At 35.4% G+C, this 26,924-nt stretch overlaps 1 protein-coding gene and 3 pseudogenes across 3 annotated transcripts; 2 read left to right on the top strand and 2 right to left on the bottom strand.

The window, feature by feature from the left end:
- Positions 1–8,075: 8,075 nt before the first annotated feature.
- On the top strand, positions 8,076–10,340 carry LOC106433684 (F-box protein At2g16365). Of its 3 annotated transcripts, none has more exons than XM_013874509.3 (4): positions 8,076–8,343; positions 8,601–9,301; positions 9,379–9,404; positions 9,504–10,340. In XM_013874509.3, exons 2-4 carry the CDS (start codon positions 8,644–8,646, stop codon positions 10,140–10,142), a joined length of 1,323 nt encoding a protein of 440 aa, XP_013729963.2. In that variant the 5' UTR covers positions 8,076–8,343; positions 8,601–8,643; the 3' UTR covers positions 10,143–10,340. The 3 variants fall into 3 exon arrangements, with proteins under 3 accessions (XP_013729963.2, XP_048593195.1, XP_022549199.2); XM_048737238.1 differs by having other exon boundaries at positions 8,095–8,343; positions 8,842–9,301; XM_022693478.2 differs by having other exon boundaries at positions 8,097–8,373.
- A 3,132-nt stretch (positions 10,341–13,472) lies between these two features.
- LOC106433670 lies at positions 13,473–16,473 on the top strand (annotated as a pseudogene).
- Positions 16,474–16,534: 61 nt separating this feature from the next.
- On the bottom strand, positions 16,535–19,761 carry LOC106433671 (annotated as a pseudogene).
- A 2,660-nt stretch (positions 19,762–22,421) lies between these two features.
- On the bottom strand, positions 22,422–25,384 carry LOC106397092 (annotated as a pseudogene).
- Positions 25,385–26,924: the final 1,540 nt, after the last annotated feature.

Genomic DNA, 26,924 nt, shown 5'->3' with positions numbered 1-26,924 from the left:
GAACTACCCAGACATGGCTAAGTAATTCATAACAACAATAAGGTATAAAAAGCTGCATAGATAAATAGATAGATATCAATGGAGTTCCAATTATAAATCTCTTTGGATCTTCTCTCCAATCTACTAAAAATCCTAGGAAACCTTTTGCTATGAAACCTTTTGCTAGGTCATTCTTTTCTTGGGATCCCAAGACTCCATAAAACATCTCACTGATCTCATCTGTGGTGTAGATCTCTGGTACTAGCTTAGTTTGTGTGAATGACCTTGCATGTTCTGGAAGACATAAGTAGCTGTGCTCTTCCATTGAGGCTCTTTTCAGAAGACTTCTGATATCATCCTTGGATACACGGATGATGTGTCCATCTAAATCTCTGGCATGTCCATAATCATCTCTGTAGACTTCATATCCATCCTTATCCTCCCAGTGGAATCTCTTAATGCCATCACGGTCATAGGTTTTTTTCCAAACTCGGGGCGTCTGTCGATCGATGTTGGGACGTCAACGTCGATCGAAGGTCGAGTATGTTGATGATAGTTCGGCTTGAAATGATTATATACTCCACCACAAGTGTCATAGAACTCGTTTGGAACCCTCTGCTGGTGTGTTGGACTGTTGTGTTGTTGTATGAAGAGATTTTCTGCTCCATTAGCCATCTGAAGAATTTCTGCAATGTCCTCTCTGGATACTTGCAGTGCATGTCCATCCATTGCTCTTTCATAGCCATCTGGATCCTCGAAAATACCAAACTCATCCGGTGTTAGATACTTATTATCATATTTAGCTTTTTTTGCTTACAGCGGATGGTGATTGTGGACAGATGTTGATCAATATTGTGGCTCTGCCGTCGATCGATGTATGACTAGCTCTGGCGATCGATTGTTGTTTTTGCTTGTCGATGCTGTGCGTCTGTCTGCTTCACTTATTGGATTGAAACGAGTTCCTTTCCCTCAGGCTTTTGTAAGAAGTGAATTTGTTTCTCCTCGCGCCTGGTAGTTGAGAAGTTCTTCATATGTGAAACTTTCATGAGGTTCATCTACCCCTAGCTCATGTACCATTGTTTCTAATGCATAGCTCTCGTGATAGTGATCATCTGCCCAACTTCCAATTGAGTAATCTCCTTCTCGTGCACGGTCGACTTCACTGTCGATCAATGAGTAGTTGGCAATGTCAGTCGATGCTCATTTGTAGCTTGCCTGATGAAGATGAGTGTCGATCGATTTTGAGACGGTTCTTTCGATCGACGTCGCTTTCCTTTTCCAAGAGGAATGATGAAGAAGTCTATCTTTCTCAGCAAGGACAACTCTGTACTCTATAGCTCGTTCCTCCTCATAATCCTCATCATACTCCTCTGTATGCAGGGTAGCAGTGTGCATCACCATGGTGGGATTGTAGTAGTCATTCTTCCAATCGCTTGGACTACTGTTGATCTATTCTTCCTTACTAATGTCGATCAATTTCTGATTGGCACTGTCGATCGATGTTGATGTGTGAGTTTCGATCGACGTAGAGTACTCTGCTCCACAGTGGCATGCTGCAATGAGTCCTGGATCATTAATTCTTCTGGAGGACGTCTATGTCTTCATGAATGGAATAGGATCCTAGTAGACATGGGGGTCTATGAGTGTCAGGCACAACTGTTTGGTTTGCATGTTGCACACTGCTCCTACTGTTGACAAGAAGGCTCTTCCAAGCAATATAGAAGAATTCCAGTTTAGCTTGATATCCGAGACATGGAAATAAACTGGAACTAGGGCATTACTAATCTGCACCTCTAGATCTCTTACAATTCCTCCTGAGCTCCTTTGAGAACAATCTACAAAAGTGAATTATTCTTTGGAAAGCTCCACCTGCAGACCCAGATGGTCTACCATAACTCTAGGTAAGATGCTGACTGATGCTCCTGTGTTGCACAGTGCATGTGGGAACTCAATACCCTTCACCGTACATGGTACTGCAAACTTCTCAGGATCACTCTTCTTCTTCAGTGTAATCCTATTCTTCAACTTTTCTGTGGCCTCACAGAACATTCTCCTAATGTCCTCTTCAGTTTATCTTGTTTCTCTGAAGCACATCCATAATCTGTGGGAAAAATAGGCCTCCTCGAATAGTTTCTCTAAAGGAATTATGAAGACTCTCTTTTGGAAACTTTTCATCTCCTTCTCATTAGCTGCCCTTTTCAGCTGCTTAGCAACCTTTCCTTTTCTCTTCTTCAAGGTTCTCCCCATACGAGCCTTATCAACTTCCATAGGCTCTGTTGCATCATCTGAATGTGTGGTGGTGCTCTTTGGAGGGTTAGATGAAGGTTTGGGTTGTGGCATGAGTGCATTGAGACGGGTAACGTCTATCTTTGGCATATGCACTCAATATGTGAGAGGTGCGCGTCGATCGATGGGCGCTGGAGATTGTCGATCGATGGCGGTCTCTCTCTGTCGATTGATGGCAGGGCCAGTTTGTCGGTCGATTTTGACATAAATAGGGCTGAGCGGATGTGGGTATTTTGCCGCGAACTCTTCGTGTGTCATGATCCTCACAGCATTGCAAGATGCGGTCGACTCCGTAAGTGTTGTCGATCGATGCTTTGTAATGGCTGTCGATCTGTTTTGGTTGACGTATGTCGATGATGTTCGAGATTTAGCGTCGATCGAAACCAATGCGATCCGCCAAAACTCATCGAACTCTATACTTTGAAATCTCCTTCTTGCAGCTTCTACTGCTTCACCACTTGCCAAAAATCATCATCTATGATGGCATTCACGTGGTGCTTCATCACATTATCTCCTACCGCTCTTGTCAAGGCTTCTTGCCTCTTAACAGCTTCTCATGTTTGAACAACTTTCATCTCCAGCTTCTTCACATGAGTGCTCAAAACATCAAACTTTGTGTTCAGGTTGTTGTAGACAGAATCGATCTTCCCATTGAAGTCCACTGTCATACTCTGCTGTCCCTCAAGAACCCTAGTAAGCATTGCTTCAATCTTGCTCTCCTGAGTAGGTGGTGGTGGCTTCTGGTAAGATGAGTTTCCATAACTCGTGTTGTTGTTGTAGTTGTTGTCGTAGGGTTTTTGGTACTGCGAACTCTGGTTGAAATTATTCATCTGTCCATTGCCATAGAAGTTTCAATTCTGGTTTCCAGACCTCTGAAATCCAGTTCCTCCAATGAAGTTCACATCTATTTCTACCTCTGCTCTACCCTATGTGTTTATAGCTTCTGTGTCCTCTACTAAGCAAGCTTTCTTCCTGAGAAGCATGTGAACACTGTCCAGCTTTGCTCTGACCTCATCCATCTTGTCATTCCCAAGGATGGTTGCAGATCTCTTCATCTCAAAATCAGTGTTCTTGGTGTTGTTGCTGGATGCCAAATTCTCAATAACTCTCACAGCCTCCTCTGGATTCCTTGTGTTGAAGTTCCCATCGCTGGAAGCTTCAAGAGCCATATGATACTGCACTGCGATGCCTCTGAAGAAAGTGCTGAGCAGCTGCACCTCGTTGAATCCAAGGTGTGGACAATCCCTCTGATAAGACTTGAATCTGATCCAGGAGATTCTGTATGACTTTGTAGGCTCCTGCGCAAATGTAGCAATCTTGCTCCTCAAGTCTTCAACACACGCCTCATCAAAAAAGTTGCATAGGAATGCATTCTTGATGTCGGTCCAGGATGTGAGAGATCCTGGTGGTAACTTCTTAAGCCAATGCGAAGCCTCTCCAGGGACTCCCTTGACTTATATAGCAGATATAAGATCTTCGAACCTCTCCATATGGTCCATAGGATGCTCATGGGATAACACATAGTAGGTTGTTTGTCCCACGAGTGTGTAGTAATGCGGCTTCAACTCGAAATCGCCTATCTAGATAGCTGGAAGATGAATAGCTGATATGTTGGCATAGAACTGATCTGGACGGTTGTAATCAGCCAACGTTCTGGGTCGAGCAGCCTCATCTACAGGTAGAGTAGTTCCTGTAGCATCAATATCAAACTCAGGGATTGCAGCAGCCTGAGCGTATATCCTCTGACATGCTGCATTACGTAGATGACCCCCCTGGTCATGAATGTCTTCCTTCTCATCACGTACAAGAATCAAAGTCGCAACCATGTCTCGCGGTTCAGTATCGATCGATGTTCGGACTGAAGTATGGATCGGTGTCGGATGGCAGATATCGGTCGACGAAAGAGTGTCTTCGGTCAACTGTGGTAAGCAAGTATCGGTCGACGAGACTGGTGTCTGGGTCGACGGTGGTTGACGAGAATCGAGCGACGAACTGGTGTTGTTGTCGATCGATGAGGAGCGTTTTCCTTTACGGATCGAACGTTCCAAACTTGCAGGATCTGATGAGAATGGCAGTTGAATTTCCTTGTTGCTTCTGGTACTGCTAGGCATGCACCTGAAAAGACAAGAATTTTTTTTATCAGAAAGTGGTTTTAAGAAAAAACCTAGGCTAAATCAGACTAAATCTATTCAGCGATCAAAGCTCCCCTGCAACGGTACCAAATTTGATCTCACTCAAATTACTCTAAGGAGTTAATTACTCTCTCAAATAAGATGTTCAATTGTTGTACTTAGGGATCGAATTCTCATGGAGCTAGGGAACCTAATAAATCTAATCAGATTGATTAAACTAGGTTGATTATGTTTAAATGTAAAAGACAGGTTTGTGAGCAAGCGAGTTGTTCGATTGATTGATTGAAGTTTTGGTACTTAGATGAAAGTAGCTAGACTTAGAGTTTTTGTTCAGGTAATCAGGATTATAATCCTATAGATGCCTAATAAGTTGGATGCATGATATTGTAGAGCTCAATACTTATAAACAAACCATTAGGCTCTCGCTTTCTAGGTTTGTCTATTGACCAATGTCGATCGATGATTCTATAGGAATATCGATCGATACACTTGTTGAACCGTCGACCGATTATTCTATTGGAATATCGACCGACGCATTTTTTCAAGCTTTAATGTGTGGGTTTGAATGTGCTCAATAAGTTTCCTAGATCAGCTCTCGCCTTACTCTAGCAATCTTAGCTCAATTAGGATGGATTCAGGGTGAGATGCAAGCTATCGCTTATGTCTCCAACTCCTAGAGAAAGTTCTAGGTAGCTAATCTAAAGACAGACATTAATGACAATCCTAATAATGAATATCACAACTTAGAAATATATAGTTGGGGCTAATCCCTCATAACCTATTTAAATCCTAAATCTAACAAGAGAACTACTCAGACATGGCTAAGCAATTCATAACAACAATAAGGTATAAGAACTGCATAGATAAATAGATAGATATCAATGGAGTTCCAATCACAAATCTCTTTGGATATTCTCTCAATCTACTAATGATCCTAGAATACCTTTTGCTGTGAAAATAGTAAAACAAGAAAGCACAATTTGTCTCTAACATGTTGGCAAAGCTTATATAATTAGGTTAAAATTCATCAGGGGTAATCTTGTAAATTGGTGAAGACTTGGGCTCTAAGTCGACTGGTCCAAACGGGCTTTCTACGCGCTTCGCTGTCGAACGATGTCAAGATTTGAACATCGATCGATTATTCTTCTTAATATCGACTAATGGTCGTGCTCAATGGTCAGCTCGGATGCTTTCTCCAAATATCTCCAAAATGCTTCAAATCATCACTTTCTTCCAAATCACTCATGATCCTATAAATATACTAAATATACTCTAGAATATAATAAATAGTAGTTAAAATAGTTATGAACCATGGGTAAAAGTGGGTCAAATCCATGGTCTATCACCCTCTATCACGCTCTTAAGCCACGAAGACACCACACCACCCTGAAAAAGAAACCTTCTATGTGGATCTGTGAAATGATCCCAGAGAAGGACATGGTAGCAGATCCAGTCCTCAAAGATCTACATTGTGAAGCCGGGAGAACCTCAGATCTGCATGCCGACCACAACAACAAAAAAACCCCCTTAGATCTAACCAATAGAGACGAGCATGAGAGAGGATAAGACTTGCATGAAGCGCATGGAAAAGGAAAAAAAAAACGAAAAAAAAAAACAAAAGAAAGAGAACATGGTGGGCAGAGAGGCGAAACAAAAATCGTTTTCTTTTTCCTTCTTTCGAGTGTTGCAAAGTTGTAACGCCCCGACCGCCTAGGGCTAATGAGACCAATGCCAGCTCGTGGGATCCATTCCATGCAACAGGCGGTGCGTTAATTTTTCAAGGCTTTAAAGTATTGTTTACTGATCCTGCAATCACAATAATATTTTTCCTTGTTCTTTGGCTTCACTTGCACGGTATGGCGAATTAGTTCCCGATAGGTCACTCATTCTTCCACTACTCCAACTCAAGAACGCTAAACTCATTAGTTCTAAATAGATGTGTGCCAGAAAAGGTAAGTGCACTTTGGTGACATAAGTAGCCAAATCAATTCTTTTAAGCCATTCCATATCCCACAAACTGGGGTGTTACAATTCATACATTTTCAAAGAACGCAACGTCTTTGTCCACAGGTCTTAAGATGCCTCTTGGGTCAGAACCGAGATGGCTAACAATATCTGATACCACTTGTATTGCCCCAATTGCCCACGGCTAGTGGGCCATCCATGCTCGTTCACTCGGCCCGGATGCCCATTCCATGCGACAAGCTGTGTGTAATTTTCCAAAGTTTTAAAGTATTGTTTACTGACTTTGCAATCATCACATGATATTTCCTCATGCTTTAGTCTCATTTGCACGATATCGCGAATCACTTCCCAATCGGTCACATATCCTACTACTTCAGTTCAAGCACGTTTAACTTCGAAGTTCTAAACGGATGTATGTCCGAAAAAGGTAAGTACAATTTGGTAACACATCTAATCAAATCAATTTAACCATTTCCATATATCACAAACCATGATGTTATAAAAATGGTCTGGAATTTAAAAACCGTATACCGTCAGAATACATGTAATTGATTTAGTTTAAAAAAGAAATCATATTTAGGTTCTGCATTTTTGTTGTTTTATACGTTGTTCTATTTGTTTTTTGGATTCTTCATTATATTTTCTTTCTTACACAATCATTTGTGCTCGTTTATAATCGTATTTAAAAAAAAAAATCTGGTTCTTGTGGTTCTACAAGACTGACTCTCTTGATTCTCATTAATCTCTCATGATTGCTCTGATAGAATCAAATGATAGATGGAAGTAAAAAAATGCATAAGGAACAAACACTTGAAGAGATGAACATCAGCCTCTAGATGGAAATTACAAATTAACCAAAGTAGAACATAGTAGAACACATGGACAAACGATAGATGAAAAGAAGCGATTTTGGAACTCACTCCGTCATATATAGATTGTAATTGGTGGATCTGGAAATGTCAGAGTTCCACATAACACCAAAGATTCTCGATTTTCACCGAATGCGCCAATAAAGCCTCAGCACGTAGTAAACACTCCAGCTAATACTGCAAAACTTTTACCATCAGTACTATCTAGTGGAAGAAACACAATTTTCTTGCAATAACTCTCAACTTGTTGTATCCATTGGAGTTCTAAACTTTTATATATGTATGTGTGTAATTATAGAATCCATTATTTTACGGAAAATCAATTAGAGGTACTCTAAGGTGTACAAATTTATGGAGCTTACAATTAGAAAATTTTTTTTTTGCATTCTTATTAAACTATTAATAATATATTAGAATAAAAGATTTTAAGTAAGAAAAATAAGCATATTAATTAATGTAACATATTGGTATATGAAAATATATGTTTCAATTGATTTTTTTTTTTAAATGTACTATATTAGATAAAATTTTGTATAATTATTTAATATATGTTATGTATTTAATTATTTTTAGTTTTGTATGAGGCCTCTAAAGTGTTAAGTGTCATGCCGGCCATGATTAGCCGTTTAGAAAAGATGTCAACTATTCTTAACTGGATGGGAAGAGAAGATATTTGTCACATGACACGTATAACAAAAAAAAAATATCTAGATACATGTACAGTGATTGTTGTGATATGAATCATATGATTGAGCCCATTTGCACTAAACAAGGCAGGAAAAGGAACACGTCATTTTTTCACTTAAAATAAGATTTTGAATTTAATAAAAAAGAATTCGGAAATAATTGTAACTCGATGATATACGAAATACGAGGTTTCTTTTTAACACCTTGTTGTAGAAGTGGATTGGTGATATTCTTAGCCGTCTTCTTCTTCTTCTTTTTCTTCCTCGTTTCCATTTGATTGTTTGGATTTTTTTCTTTAAGAAGAAGACACTGATAAATTGTAGTTAAGACTATTACATTTCTTCGGAAAGAGAGGGAATAAATCGAGCTTTCATCTTTTTATATTCGTTCTTTGGACAGTGTCTCTCCACGTATTCTGGTCTTTGGTAATAATCTCAACCTCAGATCTGTAAATGGTAAAATCTGCTCATCGCTTGCATAGATTTGTATGTTCTCTAAGTGAAAACTTAAAGCAAATTGCTTGTCTTTTTATGTTGGAGAGTTGATTGAAAGACAAATGTGTTGATATTAAGTGTAATAATCCACGAATTACGTATCAAAGTTTATATATTTGGGTGAAATGTTGAAACTTGTTCTTAAAAGTTTTAGAATTGAGAAAGAAACTGTAATTTACATCATACAGGTGGTTTGGTCAGAACTTTTGGAGAAGATCTCTGTTTGGTACAATGTCTGAACATGGTAATATGGTTATGGAGGAAAAAAAGATGAGCAAGGCTTCTTCAGTCCAAGGTCATGAATCTACTTGGTTAGGTCGTTGGAGTCAGTTAGGTAATGAAGTGAAGTTTCATGATCAGTCCAAGGACTTGATAAAGCCTGAAGATAAAAGACCTGACCAAGAGGTCTTGCCGTTTCCTATGTTCAAGGTTTCTCAGAAGAGAGATGTTGGTTCAAGCTCGAAAGCTGTGGTGGCTAATAGGATGCCTTGGATGAATGCGCTAGGAGACAAAGAGAAGTTCAGTTCTTCCAGTAACCGTCTTGATTTCCCGGTTCAAGAACAGACTACACAGAACCTTCTAGAGCTGATAAGACCAGTGAGGTTTTACGCAACTGTTGATTCGGTTCAACGAGTTTCTGGTGAGATCAACTTACCAGAGGAAGATGGTCACCAGCTACTGAAGGGCTCCATGAAACTGAAAGGGAAGATTTTTGGTGGGTATCTTGATCTGTTTCCTAATGTAGATCACCAACATAGAGGTGGAGTAAGGCTGCAGTCTCTAGAAAGCTCAAAGGACACCGAAGAAGATGGGCTGATCAGACAAAATGAATCATCTGCAGAGACTGATATCCTGGAAATGGATAAACTTCAGACAATACATCTTTCCGGTATATAGAAAGTCTTTTCATTAGCTGCTTTTCTTTGTCTATTCTCATATGTGTCTGATTCTCATTCTCCTTGGCAGGCTCCATTTCATCATCGTCAACTAAGGTATATATATATATTATTCAATCTACTCAAAATCCCATTTTTGGCTATGAAAGATGCAGAGACCTTTCCTTTATTTATTGGTCTTGAAAATATCTGTAGGGCAAAGGAAGAATAGGCGATTCAGGCACTCCTAGAACTGAAATACCTGACATGAATGAAGAGCCGCCTCTAGTTCTGGATGGAGAGGGTGAAACAAGCAACTCGGCTACTCAAAGTATGAACGTGGATCACTTCCTCTCAAGAGACTGCAAACGTGTGCGGTTAGAACCAGAAGTGGAACCCAGCAGTAGATGGGTGAAGCGTCTGAAAACAACAGCCGCTGCCTCCGATTCAAGCGGCCAAGGTGAAACCAAGAGCTTGATGAAGAATGAAGCAGCATCTCCGGCCCAAAAAGAGAACAACAATAACCTGTTCCTTGAAATCTTGAAGTCTGGGATCAACAATCTCCAACCAAGAAATCAAGAACCCGTCACTCCAGAAATCAACCTGGGAGGAGAAGGCGTTACGCTTCTGCATCCATGGATCCAGAGGTGGTGCAAGAAGAAAGCTACATCGACAGATCGATTAGAAGGGCAAGAAGTTCGCTTTGAGATAGAGAACCAAAAGGAGTTGGAGAAGAAACAGTATCCGAGTATTGCAGCCATGGCACTCATGGGGAAGGCTTTGAGCGGTTTAAACCCGTATGGTCTTAAAAAGACCGACTCTCTCATGGTCTGGAATGCTCGGGATTTAAGGTAGGAAAAAAAAAAGAAGTAAAATAGTCTACGTAGAGACAAGATCTCAGAGACTTAAGTTTAATTCGAAACATGTAAGAGTTTGACAGGACCTCCTATATCATCTTAGTCTACGTAGGCGTCAGTGTCATTATCTTATTATATTTGTTATTTTTATCATATAACTTCTTGTATATATAGCAGAACAATATTCCATTTGTCACTGATGCAGCTACTACCTACGCAATCAGCATATCACATTTCAGTTAAGGTTTTGCACTAAGAAAAGCAAGAAACTTAAATGAACCATCAAATCTCGAGAATGTTGATTGAAGGGAAATGGATCAACATCTAAACTTTGTGTTCAAGACTTGAGAAGCACATGGGACAAACGAGAGAAAACATTGAAGGAAAACTTAGTTGTGGTTAGCCCTAGTGTAAATCTGCTGGCTTGAATGCGTTGAGACCATCCTGATCATTCTTTTAGCATCAAATCTCTGATCGCTTTCCTAGCAAGCAGTGGTGGAGTCAGCCAAAAGATTCACCAGAGACAATATAAAGTTTGTACTTCAAATTATTGGAGGGTATTAGAAGGGATTTTAACACTTAATCATAAAACTTGATTTTGATCCGCGCAACCGCGTAGGTGTTTTTAAAATTGAATTGAAGAAACTGTAAGCTATGTCGATTGCGTATTTCGGCTTTGCATGTTGTAGTATCAAATTGATATGTTAGATAGGGAACTTGTAATTTGATAATTCTATACAAAGCAGAAAATTTTCTAGTGTTTTTGTTTGTAGAACATATTCCTTTTTTTAGAACATATTCACTTTGTTTTTAATATATAAAATTTTAGAGAATTTTTTTCACTTCAAATTAGATGACATTTTCAATTTTCAATTTTCAATGCAAGTTTATTCATTTTTTTCTTTTTATATTCTCTAGTTAGCTTTTTTATTGGTTGAATTATGATTGGGTGAATAGTTTATGATGTTTTTGGTTAGATAAATAGAAAATTAATTTTTTCTTTAATTTGTGTGAACAGATATATATTTCAAAGTAATAAAAATGAAAATTAGTGTCATTTAGTTGATTATATATATTAGTACATCTATATTTGTAAGTACATTTGTTTCTCAGAAACAAATATGCTATATTTTTCTCTATTATATAGATTACAATTTATTTTGTATGTCAAATTATTTTTCATTTTAGATTTAACGTTTGAAAAAAATTCTAGAAAATGGTTTTAAATATATATTATTAAATATATTTAAATCTAGTTATATGATTATAGATGAATTCTATTATATGTTTTAGAATGGTATTAATTTGATAAAATTGTTAATAATATTAAAGAACAATCACATGTTGTGATACTTTTTTGACATCATCAAAATACTAACATTAATCATATGTTATGGTTGCATAATATAATATTAAAATAATATACACGATCATATGTATATATAATCATATATTATGATTTCATAACATATGAATTTTTTTAATGGTGTGACCTACAAAATAGTTAATGGCCTACAAAATAATTATGTGATGTTAATAATTATTAGATTAATAGGTAAAGATTTTTTTAATATAAATAAGTTGGTATATTTAATTTATTGGTTTTGAATACATATTTTTGAATTTAGTATATATTAACAGTAAACAAATTTGAGATTCTCCTTAAAGATAGTATATTGTTGATATATTAAGATATTAATAAGATATATTTGTGATTATATTTATTATAAAACTAAATGATATGATAATGTAATCTGATGATTTTTTAAGAGATAGTAAAAAATGAAACATCACACATGAAAAAAGTTATGACTTCTGTTTTAATAGATAAAATATTCAAAATATCAATAAAAATAAAAATTATTTCAATAATTCATATGAGGCAGCTTCCTCCTTCCCCTTTCTCTACTTCTGCCACAGCTAGCAAGTGACCCATTAATATGCATAACACACATATATTATCATACTAGGGGAAACCCGCCCTACGGGTGGGCAGCGAATGAATGAATAATATAAAAGTATCTTAAATTGTAATGAAAAGATGAAACTATAAACTTATTATTAATTAAAATAACATAGACTTTAATTATTTGTTTTGTTATTTTTTCTCATCATTTTAAATAATTCGATGAAAATGATAATGGCTACATTTGATTTTTTTTTTAAAATATTTGTTTTACTTGGATATGAAAGTACGTTTACGATTAGGTATAAAAAGTTATTTCTAACTTTTTATAGTTGTTTCATTTCATTTATACATAATATTTAATTTTTTTAGGACGATAAATATTTGTTATATTTAGTTCATCCATGATCTAAAATCCTTAGATTAAGATATTGAAATACTTGATGACAAAAAAAAAAAAAAAGATATTGAAATACTTTCACGCAACTACATAAAGTCTTATAATGGTGCTAATGATTCTTTAATCGAATGTTTGACATACATTCAATCGATGAATGATAAACATTATTTTTGCTTTGAGTGCTGTTCGGATGGTTTGATCAAATATTGAAAATGGATTCAAACAATGTTATGTTTCAGCATATTTTAATTTTTTTCAAATATGTTACGATGGAATTTAAAATATATCATTCATATAATATGAATTAATAATGTAAATTTTTTTTTTCTCAACACAATAATGTTAACTAAACAAATTTTTTAAAAGATTGATCGTTGGCTTCCTTTTCTCCAGCAGAAGAATCTTGTTTCTTACTAAGAAAACTGGTCACTCAAGCAGAGCCGGCCCTTGGGCCAAGCCCATCAAGCACTGGCTTCCGGCCGACAAATTTATAAAAATATTTCGGCCACATTTTTGTAAGTGTCTTTGTGGTATGGTGGCTTAGTGTTAACATTTAAATGTGGCTGGTCTCGGGTTCTATCCGCGGAAGCCACAATAACTTTTTTTTTTTTTACTTTACATAAAGTTAAATTAAGTAAACGAAAAGGAAATTCTCATTAAACCTAAAATTAATCACTTTTTTTTTAGTTACTGCTGCCGTAAAGCTCTAAAGTCTGAACATATCCTTAATTGATATCATCTTCCTAATTCCTATAATCCTATTACTTGAATCGTTGCTTATTTTCTTCTGCAATTGTAAACTGAATTGTCATCTCCTCTAGTCCTCTTCTTCTTGATCCAACGTGGTAAATTCACTATTTCATACTTATGTAATATAATTTTGTTTGTTACTTTTAAAACTTATCAACTTCTTTTGGTGTTGTAGAGTTAAATACATATATTAGAATTGACGTTCTGTGGAAAAGTAGTCAATTATATAGTAATATAATTCTTTTGGTTTCATATTTTCTATCTGCGTGTATATATATATGTATATATCTCTACTCATGATTATATATATGTGTTTATTTATAGCATAGCCATTGATTTTTTAATCTTTGCAGAAAGATGGGTCCTAAAAGAATTAGAAGAGAGATGGGAGGTGCTGAAAAAGAAAGATTAAAGAAAAGACAAGAAGCATTAATAAAATCTCAAACCAATTCAATGTTAAGGTACGTTACAATAACTGAAACTCCTAAACTTGATGAGGTTTTAGAAGATGAGACTATAGAAGATGTGGAGGATGATATTTGACACACTGATGAGGACGAAGAGAATTTGGATATGACTCAGAACATGAATAATAATAAGAGTGACGGTGGTGGTGGTAGTGAAAGCAAAAGAGAGACTGGGAATAAGGACGAAGAAGAGAAAATGGATGGTGTTAAAAAATATCAGATAAGTGGAGATGTCGATGATCCTGGAAACTGGAAAAAAGTTGATAACAGAATGAGAGATTTTCTTGTTGAGAAAGGTCCAACAATGCGGCTACCGATTGATTATCATTTTCCAAGAGATCATGTTGGTAGATGTTTTTCTCATTCTTCTTATACAAGAGAAATAAGAAATGGAGAGAAGCAAGATAGACAATGGTTAGTTTACTCCAAAGTAAAAGATAAGGTCTTTTGTTTCTGTTGTAAACTGTTCACCCAAGACAGAAATGCTAGTCAGATTGCAACCAGTGGATACAATGATTGGAGAAATCTTTCAAAAATGCTAAAGGAGCATGAAAAAAGTCATAAGCATATCATATGCATGACTCAATGGATAGAGCTAGAAGTGAGACTAAAGACGAATCAGACCATTGACAAACATATTCAAGAAGAGGTTAACAAAGAGAAACAATACTGGAGAGATGTATTGTTGAGGATAGTTGCACTGGTGAAAGGCCTTGCTAAACAGAATATGGCATTTCGTGGAAGGAGTGATAAGATTCGTGTTGCTGGCAATGGAAATTTCTTGGGTATGATTGAAGTATTTGCAGATTTTGATGAAGTGATGAAAGAGCACATTAGACGAATTGAAACACATGAAACTCGTTATCATTATCTGAGTTACAAAATCCAGAATGAGTTGATAGAGATGCTTGGGAGTGAGATAAAAATATGATCTTAAAGAAGATCCGTTGTGCAAAATACTATTCAGTTATTCTTGATTGTACTCCTGATATCAGCAACACAGAACAGATGTCCCTGGTCATCCGATGTGTAGATATTTCTGAGACCTCACCAAAGATCGAAGAGTTCTTTTTGACATTTTTGGTAATTAAAGACAAAACTGGTGAAGGTCTTTTTGGCACCCTTCAGGATGTATTGGCTGATTTGGGATTGAGTATTGATGACATTAGAGGGCAAGGCTATGATAATGGGTCAAACATGAAAGGTAAACATAAAGGAGTACAAAAGAGATTGCTGGAAATTAATCCACGAGCAGTTTACACACCGTGTGGTTGCCATAGTTTGAATCTTGCGCTTTCAGATATTGCTTGCTCGTCAGACATAGCAGTATTATTTTTTGGTGTTGTTCAACGCATCTACTGTTTGTTTTCCTCTTCAACAAATAATTGTGATATTTTTAAGGAGATTGTGAATGGTATTACAGTTAAGCCATTTTCACAAACTCGTTGGGAGAGTCGCATCAACAGTATCAAAGCAATACGGTTTCAAGCTCCTAAGATACGAGAAGCACTGTTTTACTTGGCAGATAATAGTGACAATCCGAAAACAAGAAGTGAGGCTGAGTCTCTTGCCATGAGTGATACCCACGGAATTGGAAACTTTGAGTTTGTGTTTGGAATGATTATTTGGTATGATCTTTTGTTTGTTGTTAACAAAGTAAGCAAGATCCTGCAGTCAGAAGATATGGATATTGATATTGCTATTGCTCAAGTGAAAGGACTTGTTTCTTTTTTTTAAGGATTATAGAGAAACAGGCTTTCAAAAAGCCAAGAGAGAAGCTGAAAGGATTGCTACTGAAATGGAAATTGATCCTATGTTCTCTAAAAAAGCAAAACGTCCTACTAAAAGAAAACAGTTTCATGGGGAAGAGCCAGATAAAGTTGGAGAAGTTGTGGTGCTAACACCTGAAGAAGATTTTAGGATCAACTACTTCATCAAAATTGTGGATCAAGGTTTGGTTTCTCTGGAGACAAGGTTTGATCAACTTCAAGGTTATGAAAAGACTTTTGGATTCTTATTCGACTTCAAAAAACTGAAGCTAGCTGAAGATGACAAGCTGATGGTTTCTTGTGCTAACCTTGAAGTTTTTCTGAAGCATGGTAATTATTCTGATATTGATGGTGATGATTTGTTTTTGGAGCTGAAGCTTTTGAGAGGGGGTTTGCCTGAAGGTATTACGAAGGCTGCTGGAATATTGGAGTTTTTGAAAAGGAGGGAAAGTTGTTATCCAAACACATGGACAGCATATCGTATAATGATGACAATTCCTGTTTCCGTTGCCTCAGCAGAGAGAAGTTTTTCAAAGCTGAAACTCATAAAATCGTATCTACGGTCGAGTATGTCACAAGAGAGGCTTAATGGATTGTCAATGTTATCGATTGAAAGGGATATGGCTGAAAAGCTTGATTATACAAACTTGATGAATGAGTTTGCAGGAAGAAATGCAAGAAGAATCATATTTCAGCAGTAATGTATTGGTTTTCATGTTTTTAAATGTTTTTGTTTAACACTTTTTATTTAGTTATTTAAAAACAATCAATTGAAATTTTTTTTTTGAACCAGCCTTTTTTTTTTACTCGCTTCTAGCCACCAAAAAGTCAGGACCGGCTCTGCATAGACGAGATGGTGTTGACGAACTGTCGCGGACGAGTTGTCGTAGACGTGATTTTTATTCTAATAAAACTTCTTACTCAGTGGACACATACGCAAACGGTGTGTGTGGACAGGTTTTTCATTTAGTGTTTTGGATGAGCCACCTGATAAGCCATCATAGATGAAGCATCTGTTGACTAGCTAACAAGGATAAGTCGTCGTAGACAGGGGCGAAGCCACGTTAAGAGGTGTGGTGGCCAGAGCCGGTCCTGACGTTTTGGTGGCTAGAAGCGAGTAAAAAAAAAAGGCTGGTTCAAAAAAAAAATTTCAATTGATTGTTTTTAAATAACTAAATAAAAAGTGTTAAACAAAAACATTTAAAAACATGAAAACCAATACATTACTGCTGAAATATGATTCTTCTTGCATTTCTTCCTGCAAACTCATTCATCAAGTTTGTATAATCAAGCTTTTCAGCCATATCCCTTTCAATCGATAACATTGACAATCCATTAAGCCTCTCTTGTGACATACTCGACCGTAGATACGATTTTATGAGTTTCAGCTTTGAAAAACTTCTCTCTGCTGAGGCAACGGAAACAGGAATTGTCATCATTATACGATATGCTGTCCATGTGTTTGGATAACAACTTTCCCTCCTTTTCAAAAACTCCAATATTCCAGCAGCCTTCGTAATACCTTCAGGCAAACCCCCTCTCAAAAGCTTCAGCTCCAAAAACAAATCATCACCATCAATATCAGAATAATTACCATGCTTCAGAAAAACTTCAAGGTTAGCACAAGAAACCATCAGCTTGTCATCTTCAGCTAGCTTCAGTTTTTTTAAGTCGAATAAGAATCCAAAAGTCTTTTCATAACCTTGAAGTTTATCAAACCTTGTCTCCAGAGAAACCAAACCTTGATCCACAATTTTGATGAAGTAGTTGATCCTAAAATCTTCTTCAGGTGTTAGCACCACAACTTCTCCAACTTTATCTGGCTCTTCCCCATGAAACTGTTTTCTTTTAGTAGGACGTTTTGCTTTTTTAGAGAACATAGGATCAATTTCCATTTCAGTAGCAATCCTTTCAGCTTCTCTCTTGGCTTTTTGAAAGCCTGTTTCTCTATAATCCTTAAAAAAAGAAACAAGTCCTTTCACTTGAGCAATAGCAATATCAATATCCATATCTTCTGACTGCAGGATCTTGCTTACTTTGTTAACAACAAACAAAAGATCATACCAAATAATCATTCCAAACACAAACTCAAAGTTTCCAATTCCGTGGGTATCACTCATGGCAAGAGACTCAGCCTCACTTCTTGTTTTCGGATTGTCACTATTATCTGCCAAGTAAAACAGTGCTTCTCGTATCTTAGGAGCTTGAAACCGTATTGCTTTGATACTGTTGATGCGACTCTCCCAACGAGTTTGTGAAAATGGCTTAACTGTAATACCATTCACAATCTCCTTAAAAATATCACAATTATTTGTTGAAGAGGAAAACAAACAGTAGATGCGTTGAACAACACCAAAAAATAATACTGCTATGTCTGACGAGCAAGCAATATCTGAAAGCGCAAGATTCAAACTATGGCAACCACACGGTGTGTAAACTGCTCGTGGATTCATTTCCAGCAATCTCTTTTGTACTCCTTTATGTTTACCTTTCATGTTTGACCCATTATCATAGCCTTGCCCTCTAATGTCATCAATACTCAATCCCAAATCAGCCAATACATCCTGAAGGGTGCCAAAAAGACCTTCACCAGTTTTGTCTTTAATTACCAAAAATGTCAAAAAGAACTCTTCGATCTTTGGTGAGGTCTCAGAAATATCTACACATCGGATGACCAGGGACATCTGTTCTGTGTTGCTGATATCAGGAGTACAATCAAGAATAACTGAATAGTATTTTGCACAACGGATCTTCTTTAAGATCATTTTTTTTATCTCACTCCCAAGCATCTCTATCAACTCATTCTGGATTTTGTAACTCAGATAATGATAACGAGTTTCATGTGTTTCAATTCGTCTAATGTGCTCTTTCATCACTTCATCAAAATCTGCAAATACTTCAATCATACCCAAGAAATTTCCATTGCCAGCAACACGAATCTTATCACTCCTTCCACGAAATGCCATATTCTGTTTAGCAAGGCCTTTCACCAGTGCAACTATCCTCAACAATACATCTCTCCAGTATTGTTTCTCTTTGTTAACCTCTTCTTGAATATGTTTGTCAATGGTCTGATTCGTCTTTAGTCTCACTTCTAGCTCTATCCATTGAGTCATGCATATGATATGCTTATGACTTTTTTCATGCTCCTTTAGCATTTTTGAAAGATTTCTCCAATCATTGTATCCACTGGTTGCAATCTGACTAGCATTTCTGTCTTGGGTGAACAGTTTACAACAGAAACAAAAGACCTTATCTTTTACTTTGGAGTAAACTAACCATTGTCTATCTTGCTTCTCTCCATTTCTTATTTCTCTTGTATAAGAAGAATGAGAAAAAACATCTACCAACATGATCTCTTGGAAAATGATAATCAATCGGTAGCCGCATTGTTGGACCTTTCTCAACAAGAAAATCTCTCATTCTGTTATCAACTTTTTTCCAGTTTCCAGGATCATCGACATCTCCACTTATCTGATATTCTTTAACACCATCCATTTTCTCTTCTTCGTCCTTATTCCCAGACTCTCTTTTGCTTTCACTACCACCACCACCGTCACTCTTATTATTATTCATGTTCTGAGTCATATCCAAATTCTCTTCGTCCTCATCAGTGTGTCTAATATCATCCTCCACATCTTCTATAGTCTCATCTTCTAAAACCTCATCAAGTTTAGGAGTTTCAGTTATTGTAACGTACCTTAACATTGAATTGGTTTGAGATTTTATTAATGCTTCTTGTCTTTTCTTTAATCTTTCTTTTTCAGCACCTCCCATCTCTCTTCTAATTCTTTTAGGACCCATCTTTCTGCAAAGATTAAAAAATCAATGGCTATGCTATAAATAAACACATATATATAATCATGAGTAGAGATATATACATATATATATACACGCAGATAGAAAATATGAAACCAAAAGAATTATATTACTATATAATTGACTACTTTTCCACAGAACGTCAACTCTAATATATGTATTTAACTCTACAACACCAAAAGAAGTTGACAAGTTTTAAAAGTAACAAACAAAATTATATTACATAAGTATGAAATAGTGAATTTACCACGTTGGATCAAGAAGAAGAGGACTAGAGGAGATGACAATTCAGTTTACAATTGCAGAAGAAAATAAGCAACGATTCAAGTAATAGGATTATAGGAATTAGGAAGATGATATCAATTAAGGATATGTTCAGACTTTAGAGCTTTACGGCAGCAGTAACTAAAAAAAAAAGTGATTAATTTTAGGTTTAATGAGAATTTCCTTTTCGTTTACTTAATTTAACTTTATGTAAAGTAAAAAAAAAAAAGTTATTGTGGCTTCCGCGGATCGAATCGGAGACCAGCCACATTTAAATGTTAACACTAAGCCACCATACCACAAAGACACTTACGAAAATGTGGCCGAAATATTTTTATAAATTTGTCGGCCGGAAGCCAGTGCTTGATGGGCTTGGCTCAAGGGCCGGCTCTGGTGGTGGCACGTGCACCCCCTTATTTATTGATATTAAAAATTTTACACCTAAAGTTACCATAATTTCAGTGGATCAATTGGTAAAAAACAGGGTTTACATCCATAATGTCCTGAGTTCGAAATTCATTGCATGGATTTACTTTATATCACTAATAATGCACCCATTAAATAATTCTTCTAGCTTCGCTCCTGGTCGTAGACATACCGTCATGGATAAGCCTTCTCGAACAAACCATCACAAGTCGATATGTAGGACGAGTTCATGGTATTGATTCGATCATTGTAATGGCGCGATCAGTGTGTTGCATAAATCGGCATGGAGCTGTAATTGATGTGATGCTGCGATAATAAAATCAACTAGATTTTGACCCGCGCAGGCGCGCGGGTGTATATTTTGAAAAATATGTTGATATTTGTTTTTCATGTAATTATTAGGATTTGGAAAAATGAATCCGAGGAACATAACCGATACCGATCCAAAGATATAGTACCAAACCCAAACATAAATTGATTAAATATTCTAATTATTCAAAATTTTGTTATTTAGAGAACCGAATCTGATCCGAACCGAAGTATTTGGGTATCCGAATTTATCTAAAAATAGATTTATATACTTATATATATTAATTATTTTTAGATTTAACGTATATAAAACATCAAAAATGATACTTTTAAATTGGTTTAAATACTTGAAAATATATATAGATAGTCAAAAGTAAATATCTGAAATAGTTAAAGTATACTCAAATCACCAAAAATACTTAAAATAATTATTGATTTCGTATCCAAAATTTAAATCAAGCCAATTGATATGTTAAGCTTAAGTATTATGACATATGTTATTCAAATTTATACGTAATATATTATTTTATTTATACATTTTGAGAAATTTAAAATATATAATGATTTAAGACTTTAAAAATAATTTAAATTAGTTATCCAAACCCAAACCAAACCCGCAAAGATCCAAATCGAACTCAAACCAAAATTTAGAAACATTCTAATAAGGCTGAAATCTTTGACCCCGAAAACCCAAAATACAAACCGATCAGAATTAAACCCGTATGGGTATCCAAAAGCCCATCCCTAGTCATTATTATATATCGTATTTTATCATCATATAATTAATCGTATTTTATATGTACCATCATATAAGTAATCATATAATTAATAGTATTTTATACATACCATCATATAAATAATTACATATATTATATTTTTAAAACTTAATATGAAATATGAAAACCATAATTTGAGTTGGTATTTCAAATTGGGCTTTGTATTATATTTTTCTTATATATATTGACAATATTTTTTTATAATGGTTATTGAAAAATAGTTTAGTAAAAATCCATTTTTGAATATATGTATATTTTTGAATCAATTTTTGATATAAATCAAATTTGAATTATTATTTTGATTTGAAATATATATATAAAGTTTAAATTTTGTTTTATGGTTAGTTTAGAAAAAAAATTTTTAGGGAATTAGATTGACCCATTTTGGTATATTTTAAAAGTGGCCTAGATAACTTTCAATTTTTTAAAAAAACATAAGCCCATTACTTTTTTTCTTAATACTACTATCCTTGTTTTCAAACAAAAATATTTTTTTTTAAAAGACTGCAATCCATGTTTCCAATCACTCCAAATTTTTAAAAGTCCTATTCAAGTCTCCAAATACTCCAATTTTGTACTTGAGTTTTAATAAGATGGATGAGTTGTCATAATTGAACAACGAGTCGAAGTTGTTAAGCTTTAACTATATATAGAAAAAAAAGTTTTATGTTATAAATGATGACTATTCATTTCACGAGGACACTTGTTCTATTCCTATAAAATATGTCATATTTGTCATCGTATAGGTGTCAATACTCTATTTAAAATATGAGTGAGTGATAAATGTCAATAAGATAATTCCAAGTAAATCCTTTTGTATTTTATGATAGATTGTTAAATCATGGATGTTTTAAGTATAGCTTCAAGTTTAGTTTTGAAGTCAAACTTTTACCCTGATGTTGGCTTTTGACGATTTATTTCTGATATATTATCTAGTCAAGTAATAACTAATCTACATATTAATTTGCTGGTTTACTTTCACAAGAGAATATATAACTGCAGCTCTTTATTGTTATTCTTCATCAAGCTACAAAATCATGAAACAATTGTGAAGGGCCAAGCCGGTGCTGGTGATTGCCGGCTAGGTTGCACGGGTACTCCAAGTTGGTGCCGTCTCACGTATCGGGTTCGTCGGGGGGACGGGGACGTCTCGGGTACGCCTAGGAAACGTCCCCAATATGTGTGAGGTGAACCCGGGACGTCAAGACTCATCGGGTACGGGCTTGGTCAGAGAAGGAGACGTTCCGGAAACGTTTCCGCAGAAAATAGACGTATCCATCTGTTTTTTTTTTGTGTTATAAGAAGTGTAAAAAATTAAACCATATATGTTTTTAACCTTTAATGTGTTTATTCTATTAATTTTGAAAAGATCAAAAGTTGTAATTAAAAAAAAATATTAGTGTCTCTGTCTCTTCGATTCTTCCACTCTCACTTTAGTCTCTTGCACTTCCATCTTCTTTCTCTTTGAAACTCAAGTCTCGACCATATCTCTCTCTGTGATATATCAGCAACAGAACACAGATGCACTTTCCTTCCCTTCTTGTCTCTTTGTTGTTTATATCACAACCAAAACGCGTAAGCATTTTCTTTACCTTCTTTTTGTAATCTTATCTTACAAAAATAATTCATATACAATGTTTCTGTGTTTTATACAAAGATGTGACTGTCAGTTTATATGTATCATATATTTTTTTAGCTTATTCTGTTGCTGTTTAGTATTTTGATCAATTGTGTTTGCTGCTGTTTCTGTTGCTGTCTAGTACTTTTATCAAGTGTGTTTGCTATTGTTTCTGTTGATGTATAGTATTCTTATTAAGTGTGTTTGCTGCTGTTAAAACTTATGTTTCAAATTTTAACATTTTGACTTATGGATATTTTTATATTTTCTTATAATATGGTCGCCGTTTCTATGCCGTACCCGTATTTACAAATTTAAAGTTTGACGTTTCCCGTCCCCGCTCCCGTCCCAGTTTTCGGTCCCCGTCCCGGTCCCGGGGCTGCTTAGATTGCCGGAGCTTAAGTACTGAAAATCATTTGCAGGAATGGTATTCTTCTAGTTATTTATCACACCGGACATGGATACATCGCTGTGAGCGTCAGAGTTCTTAATCCCCAAAGTTAAAGACATCCCACCACTACCATGTCTTGTCATCTCGGTCACCATCATGAACCGGTCACCAGCATGTGCCACACTGTTCTGTCCCATGCTACTGATTGCCACAACATTGTTGGAACTAGACTCCATTTGATGCTGTTCTTGAATCTCGGTGGTTGCAGGTGTGTTTCTGGAAGACAAGTTGGGACCACTCTCCTTCAATGCATCTGTGAATTCTTCCTTGTAGATCTCCTCCACCATTGGTTTCCAGAGACGCACTCGCGCATTAATGAACCAGTTCGACACCTTTAACAATAATCAAACAAACCCATGGAAAATGAACACAACAAAAAAAAGGCATCTGGATGAGAGAAAAGACTCTAAAGCTAACAATGCAGTACCTGGCCTCTGCTCAACCCTGTTTATCTAGCTAGCATGATCTTGTCCGAATCCTTTGGATAACTAAGTTCAGAGTTTTCAAAACGTAGCTGCTCAGACAGAATCTCTCTTGTGATGAAGTAGAGAGACTTACGGGTGGAGGAAATGCTCAAAGAGCCAAGCACGAAGAATCAAAACAGAGGAATCAGGTAAACCGCGTTGAGGCCGCCAAGTGTGAGGTTGCATCACGCCTAACCGCTGCAACGCTCTTTGTTGCCTTACCTGTTGATCAACATTCCTTAACCTGCTTATCCCAACTCCTTTCCCATCTAATCCGCCATGTTCACCTCCTAAACTTTTCCTTATCACCAAGATCTGTACGGATATCGCATCCCTTACGCAACGGAAATGCCTCGAGATGGTCTGGAGCGAAAGGGCCGTGTATGGTTTAGTTGCTCCACATCCGGCTATTACATCGAAAGATGACACAACTATCTGCATTTGATGGTAATACTGCTTGTATCTCTTATCCACCTTTATACAAAATAGAAACAAACAATCATTAAGAGCATAATAGATGAGAAGTTTTAAAAGCCTATTTACCTCGTCTAGTATCGATAAGAGTTTTGTCAACTTGCTCTGCAATTCTTGTCTCTCTCCTTGAGGTATATCAGGATTCCTGTTTGATTCTTCAAGCTTATACTCTTTCTCTTCATTAATCGTTTCTCCCTCTGGCTGAAATTGCTTCAGAGCTTTCTTAACATTAACGGCTTCACCGAGAAGCTCCTGAGCAGCCTTGAGATACTTTGAGTTGTGAATGGTTCGAGTAAACCCGGAAACAGCCTCTGTTGCATACTCATTATTATTTCCTCTCATTGTCTCAGTCTGTGAGCTGAGGCCAAGGGATAGTCCCTGTTCTGTGGTAGGACGCATCATAACCGGGAAGCAGTTCCTGTCATTGTCTTCTTGATCTCTCCAAGAACCAGAATCTTGAATCTCAAACATTTGTGAAGCTCCTCCACCAAAACTTGACAATACTTGAACATCTTTTGAAGCTGAGACATAGTTAGCTTCTCCAGGAAACGTCTCTGGGTAAGAAACCGCAGGATTTGTGTAGATCATTGCGTTTCCAGGGACAAAGTCAGATGCAATTGGCCTGGAATAAATGTCACTTGAGCCACTACTTTTGTAATAAGTTGCCATAGTCACTCCTTACCTGAAACGGGAAATTCTCTCTTTCAGATACAAATACAGTCAACATACTCTTATAGAATCTTGATTCATTGATGAATTTTTTAGAACTTTAAAATGGGAACTTTTCAGAAAACTTTGAGCAAGGATTGCAAGAAACATGTGAAACTACCTCTCTGCATGAATTAAAGAATTTAAAATCGAAAAAGAGAAAAAAAAAGGAAAGATTTAAAAAATTACCAGGAACTCATCAGCTGGCTACTACTGTAAATCTCTTGATGATCCCAATAATACAAAATTAGCAACGAACACTCATCTCACCCCTAGCAAAAATTAAAGAAACAAAAGTTTTCGCTTTTTTTTTTCTTTTTTTTCTTTTTACTTCTTCTCTTCCCATGGGTAATATATATATTCATCATCTCATTAACACCACACGTGAGAGATACATATCATCAGATGCCCCATTTACTTTATTTTAGAACTTTCCTTTTTGGGTAGGAGATAATAGATATTGCTGTAAAGCCGGTTGGTGCTTGAATTTGCTTCATTGATTTTTCTTCTTCTTAGAGATCTTTGGTGAAGATGAGAAAACACATGAAAATGGCTAAAAGTAAAAGTATGTTAAGGAGCTTCTCAGGTAGATCTTTTTTTATTTTTATCAAATAGTAGATCTAAATCCCTTACATAAACCGGGTCCTAAATCAACATTACAGGTAAAATACACATTTACCAAACTATAAAAAATCAGGGTCATTGTGGCAGAGGTTTTCAGTTTGAATAATTATTCCGACGAAACTAATATTACATGATATGGTTTCGGGTATGGAAGGATTATGGATTTCGGCGCTGAGCTTCTAAAATTCAAAAATATATATACATATTTAGATATCATAAGTATAATAATTATTGTATTGCAAACTAATTAGATAATTAATTTTTATTTTAATAAAGCTAAACTAATTATAAAATAATTAACATTACAAGAATATTTTGTATTTCTAGATATTTTGTATTTTAAAAGTGTATAGCTATAGATTCTATTGTTGTATATTAAACTACAATGTAATTTATCTCTTTTCAATTTTTTTTCGTTTTTGATTTAGAATATCTGTAAATTTTTCTGCTATAACTATAGATTCTATTGTTGTAGATTTATATCAATAAATTTTAAAACACTAAACATAAGGATTTGATAGAGAGGAGTTGTTTTTTATATTTTTTTGCTGTAAAGATTAGGATATAAAAAAATTTCTTGCAGCTGTAGATTTTTGGCTCTAAATTTTATGATGTAATATAGATTCTTCTGTATTTTTTTCTAAATGCAAACACAATTAGTAAATAAAATTCATATAATGAATTTCAGAAAAGGTTATAACATTTTCATGTTTAAATATGAAATTATAGAAAAATAACTATTAATTTAAAAAAATTTACATGCTATATTTTTATTATTATTTAAATTCATTCATATAATTATTTATATTGTTATTTATAAAGTTGAAAATTATATATATTTTAAATTATATAGAAAATAGTACATAGGTTCTATATTTATATTATTATTTATATTCATTCATATAATTATTAAAATAAAAAGATATGAACTAGGAACTATCAAAAACTCTCGTCAATATATATATCATATATGTTACTCAACCAAGTTATTTTGGCCTAGTGTTAAAAGGGATTTCAGGTGGAGTTTATGCCCTGGCTCTATTTCTTTCTGTTTTCATGGCTGCAAAAAAATGGATTGGAACAACATCAACCATAAAATACAAAATCGCAATTGGTTACCAAAACTAAATATATTACTAATTATTTAAAGATGAGGTGTTCATCAGGCATAGATCTGGATAAAAAAGACAAGATTACTTGAGATTTTCATATCTAATTTTGGATCAGTACAACTTTTAGATGTAAATCAAATCTGATTTTCCACTCTTCTTATTTGTAGCTAGTTCCCTTTTATAAGATTAGAGTGAGACGTGTCGAAGTTTACACACGAATGCTCACTTTTTAATTAAAAAAAGGGCTTATTTGTGATATAGCCATAAAAAAAGGTAAATTAGTTTTGTAGAAAGAGGTTAGAGAGAGATAGGAAGAGAGAAGAGGAGAGCGAAGATGATTTTGGTTATATAATGAATTAGGGATTTTTATTTGGTTATACCACCTAATTTCCCTTAAAAAAATCACTTTTTTGGCAAGCTTTTACAGTTTCTTCTTCTTTGTT

The sequence above is a fragment of the Brassica napus genome, chromosome A7 (genome assembly GCF_020379485.1).
Source record: "Brassica napus cultivar Da-Ae chromosome A7, Da-Ae, whole genome shotgun sequence".
Taxonomy (NCBI): domain Eukaryota; kingdom Viridiplantae; phylum Streptophyta; class Magnoliopsida; order Brassicales; family Brassicaceae; genus Brassica; species Brassica napus.
Note: the sequence above shows the minus strand (reverse complement) of the source record. Positions and strands in the feature narration are given on the sequence as shown.

What these genes read in the sequence shown, in the direction of transcription:
- LOC106433684 (XM_013874509.3), top strand. Translation starts at nt 8,644, where the DNA reads ATGTCTGAACATGGTAATATGGTTATGGAGGAAAAAAAGATGAGCAAG. An exon ending in TCAGACAATACATCTTTCCG is followed by an intron (nt 9,302 to 9,378) that starts GTATATAGAAAG and finishes TCTCCTTGGCAG; the next exon opens with GCTCCATTTCATCATCGTCA. An exon ending in TTTCATCATCGTCAACTAAG is followed by an intron (nt 9,405 to 9,503) that starts GTATATATATAT and finishes AAATATCTGTAG; the next exon opens with GGCAAAGGAAGAATAGGCGA.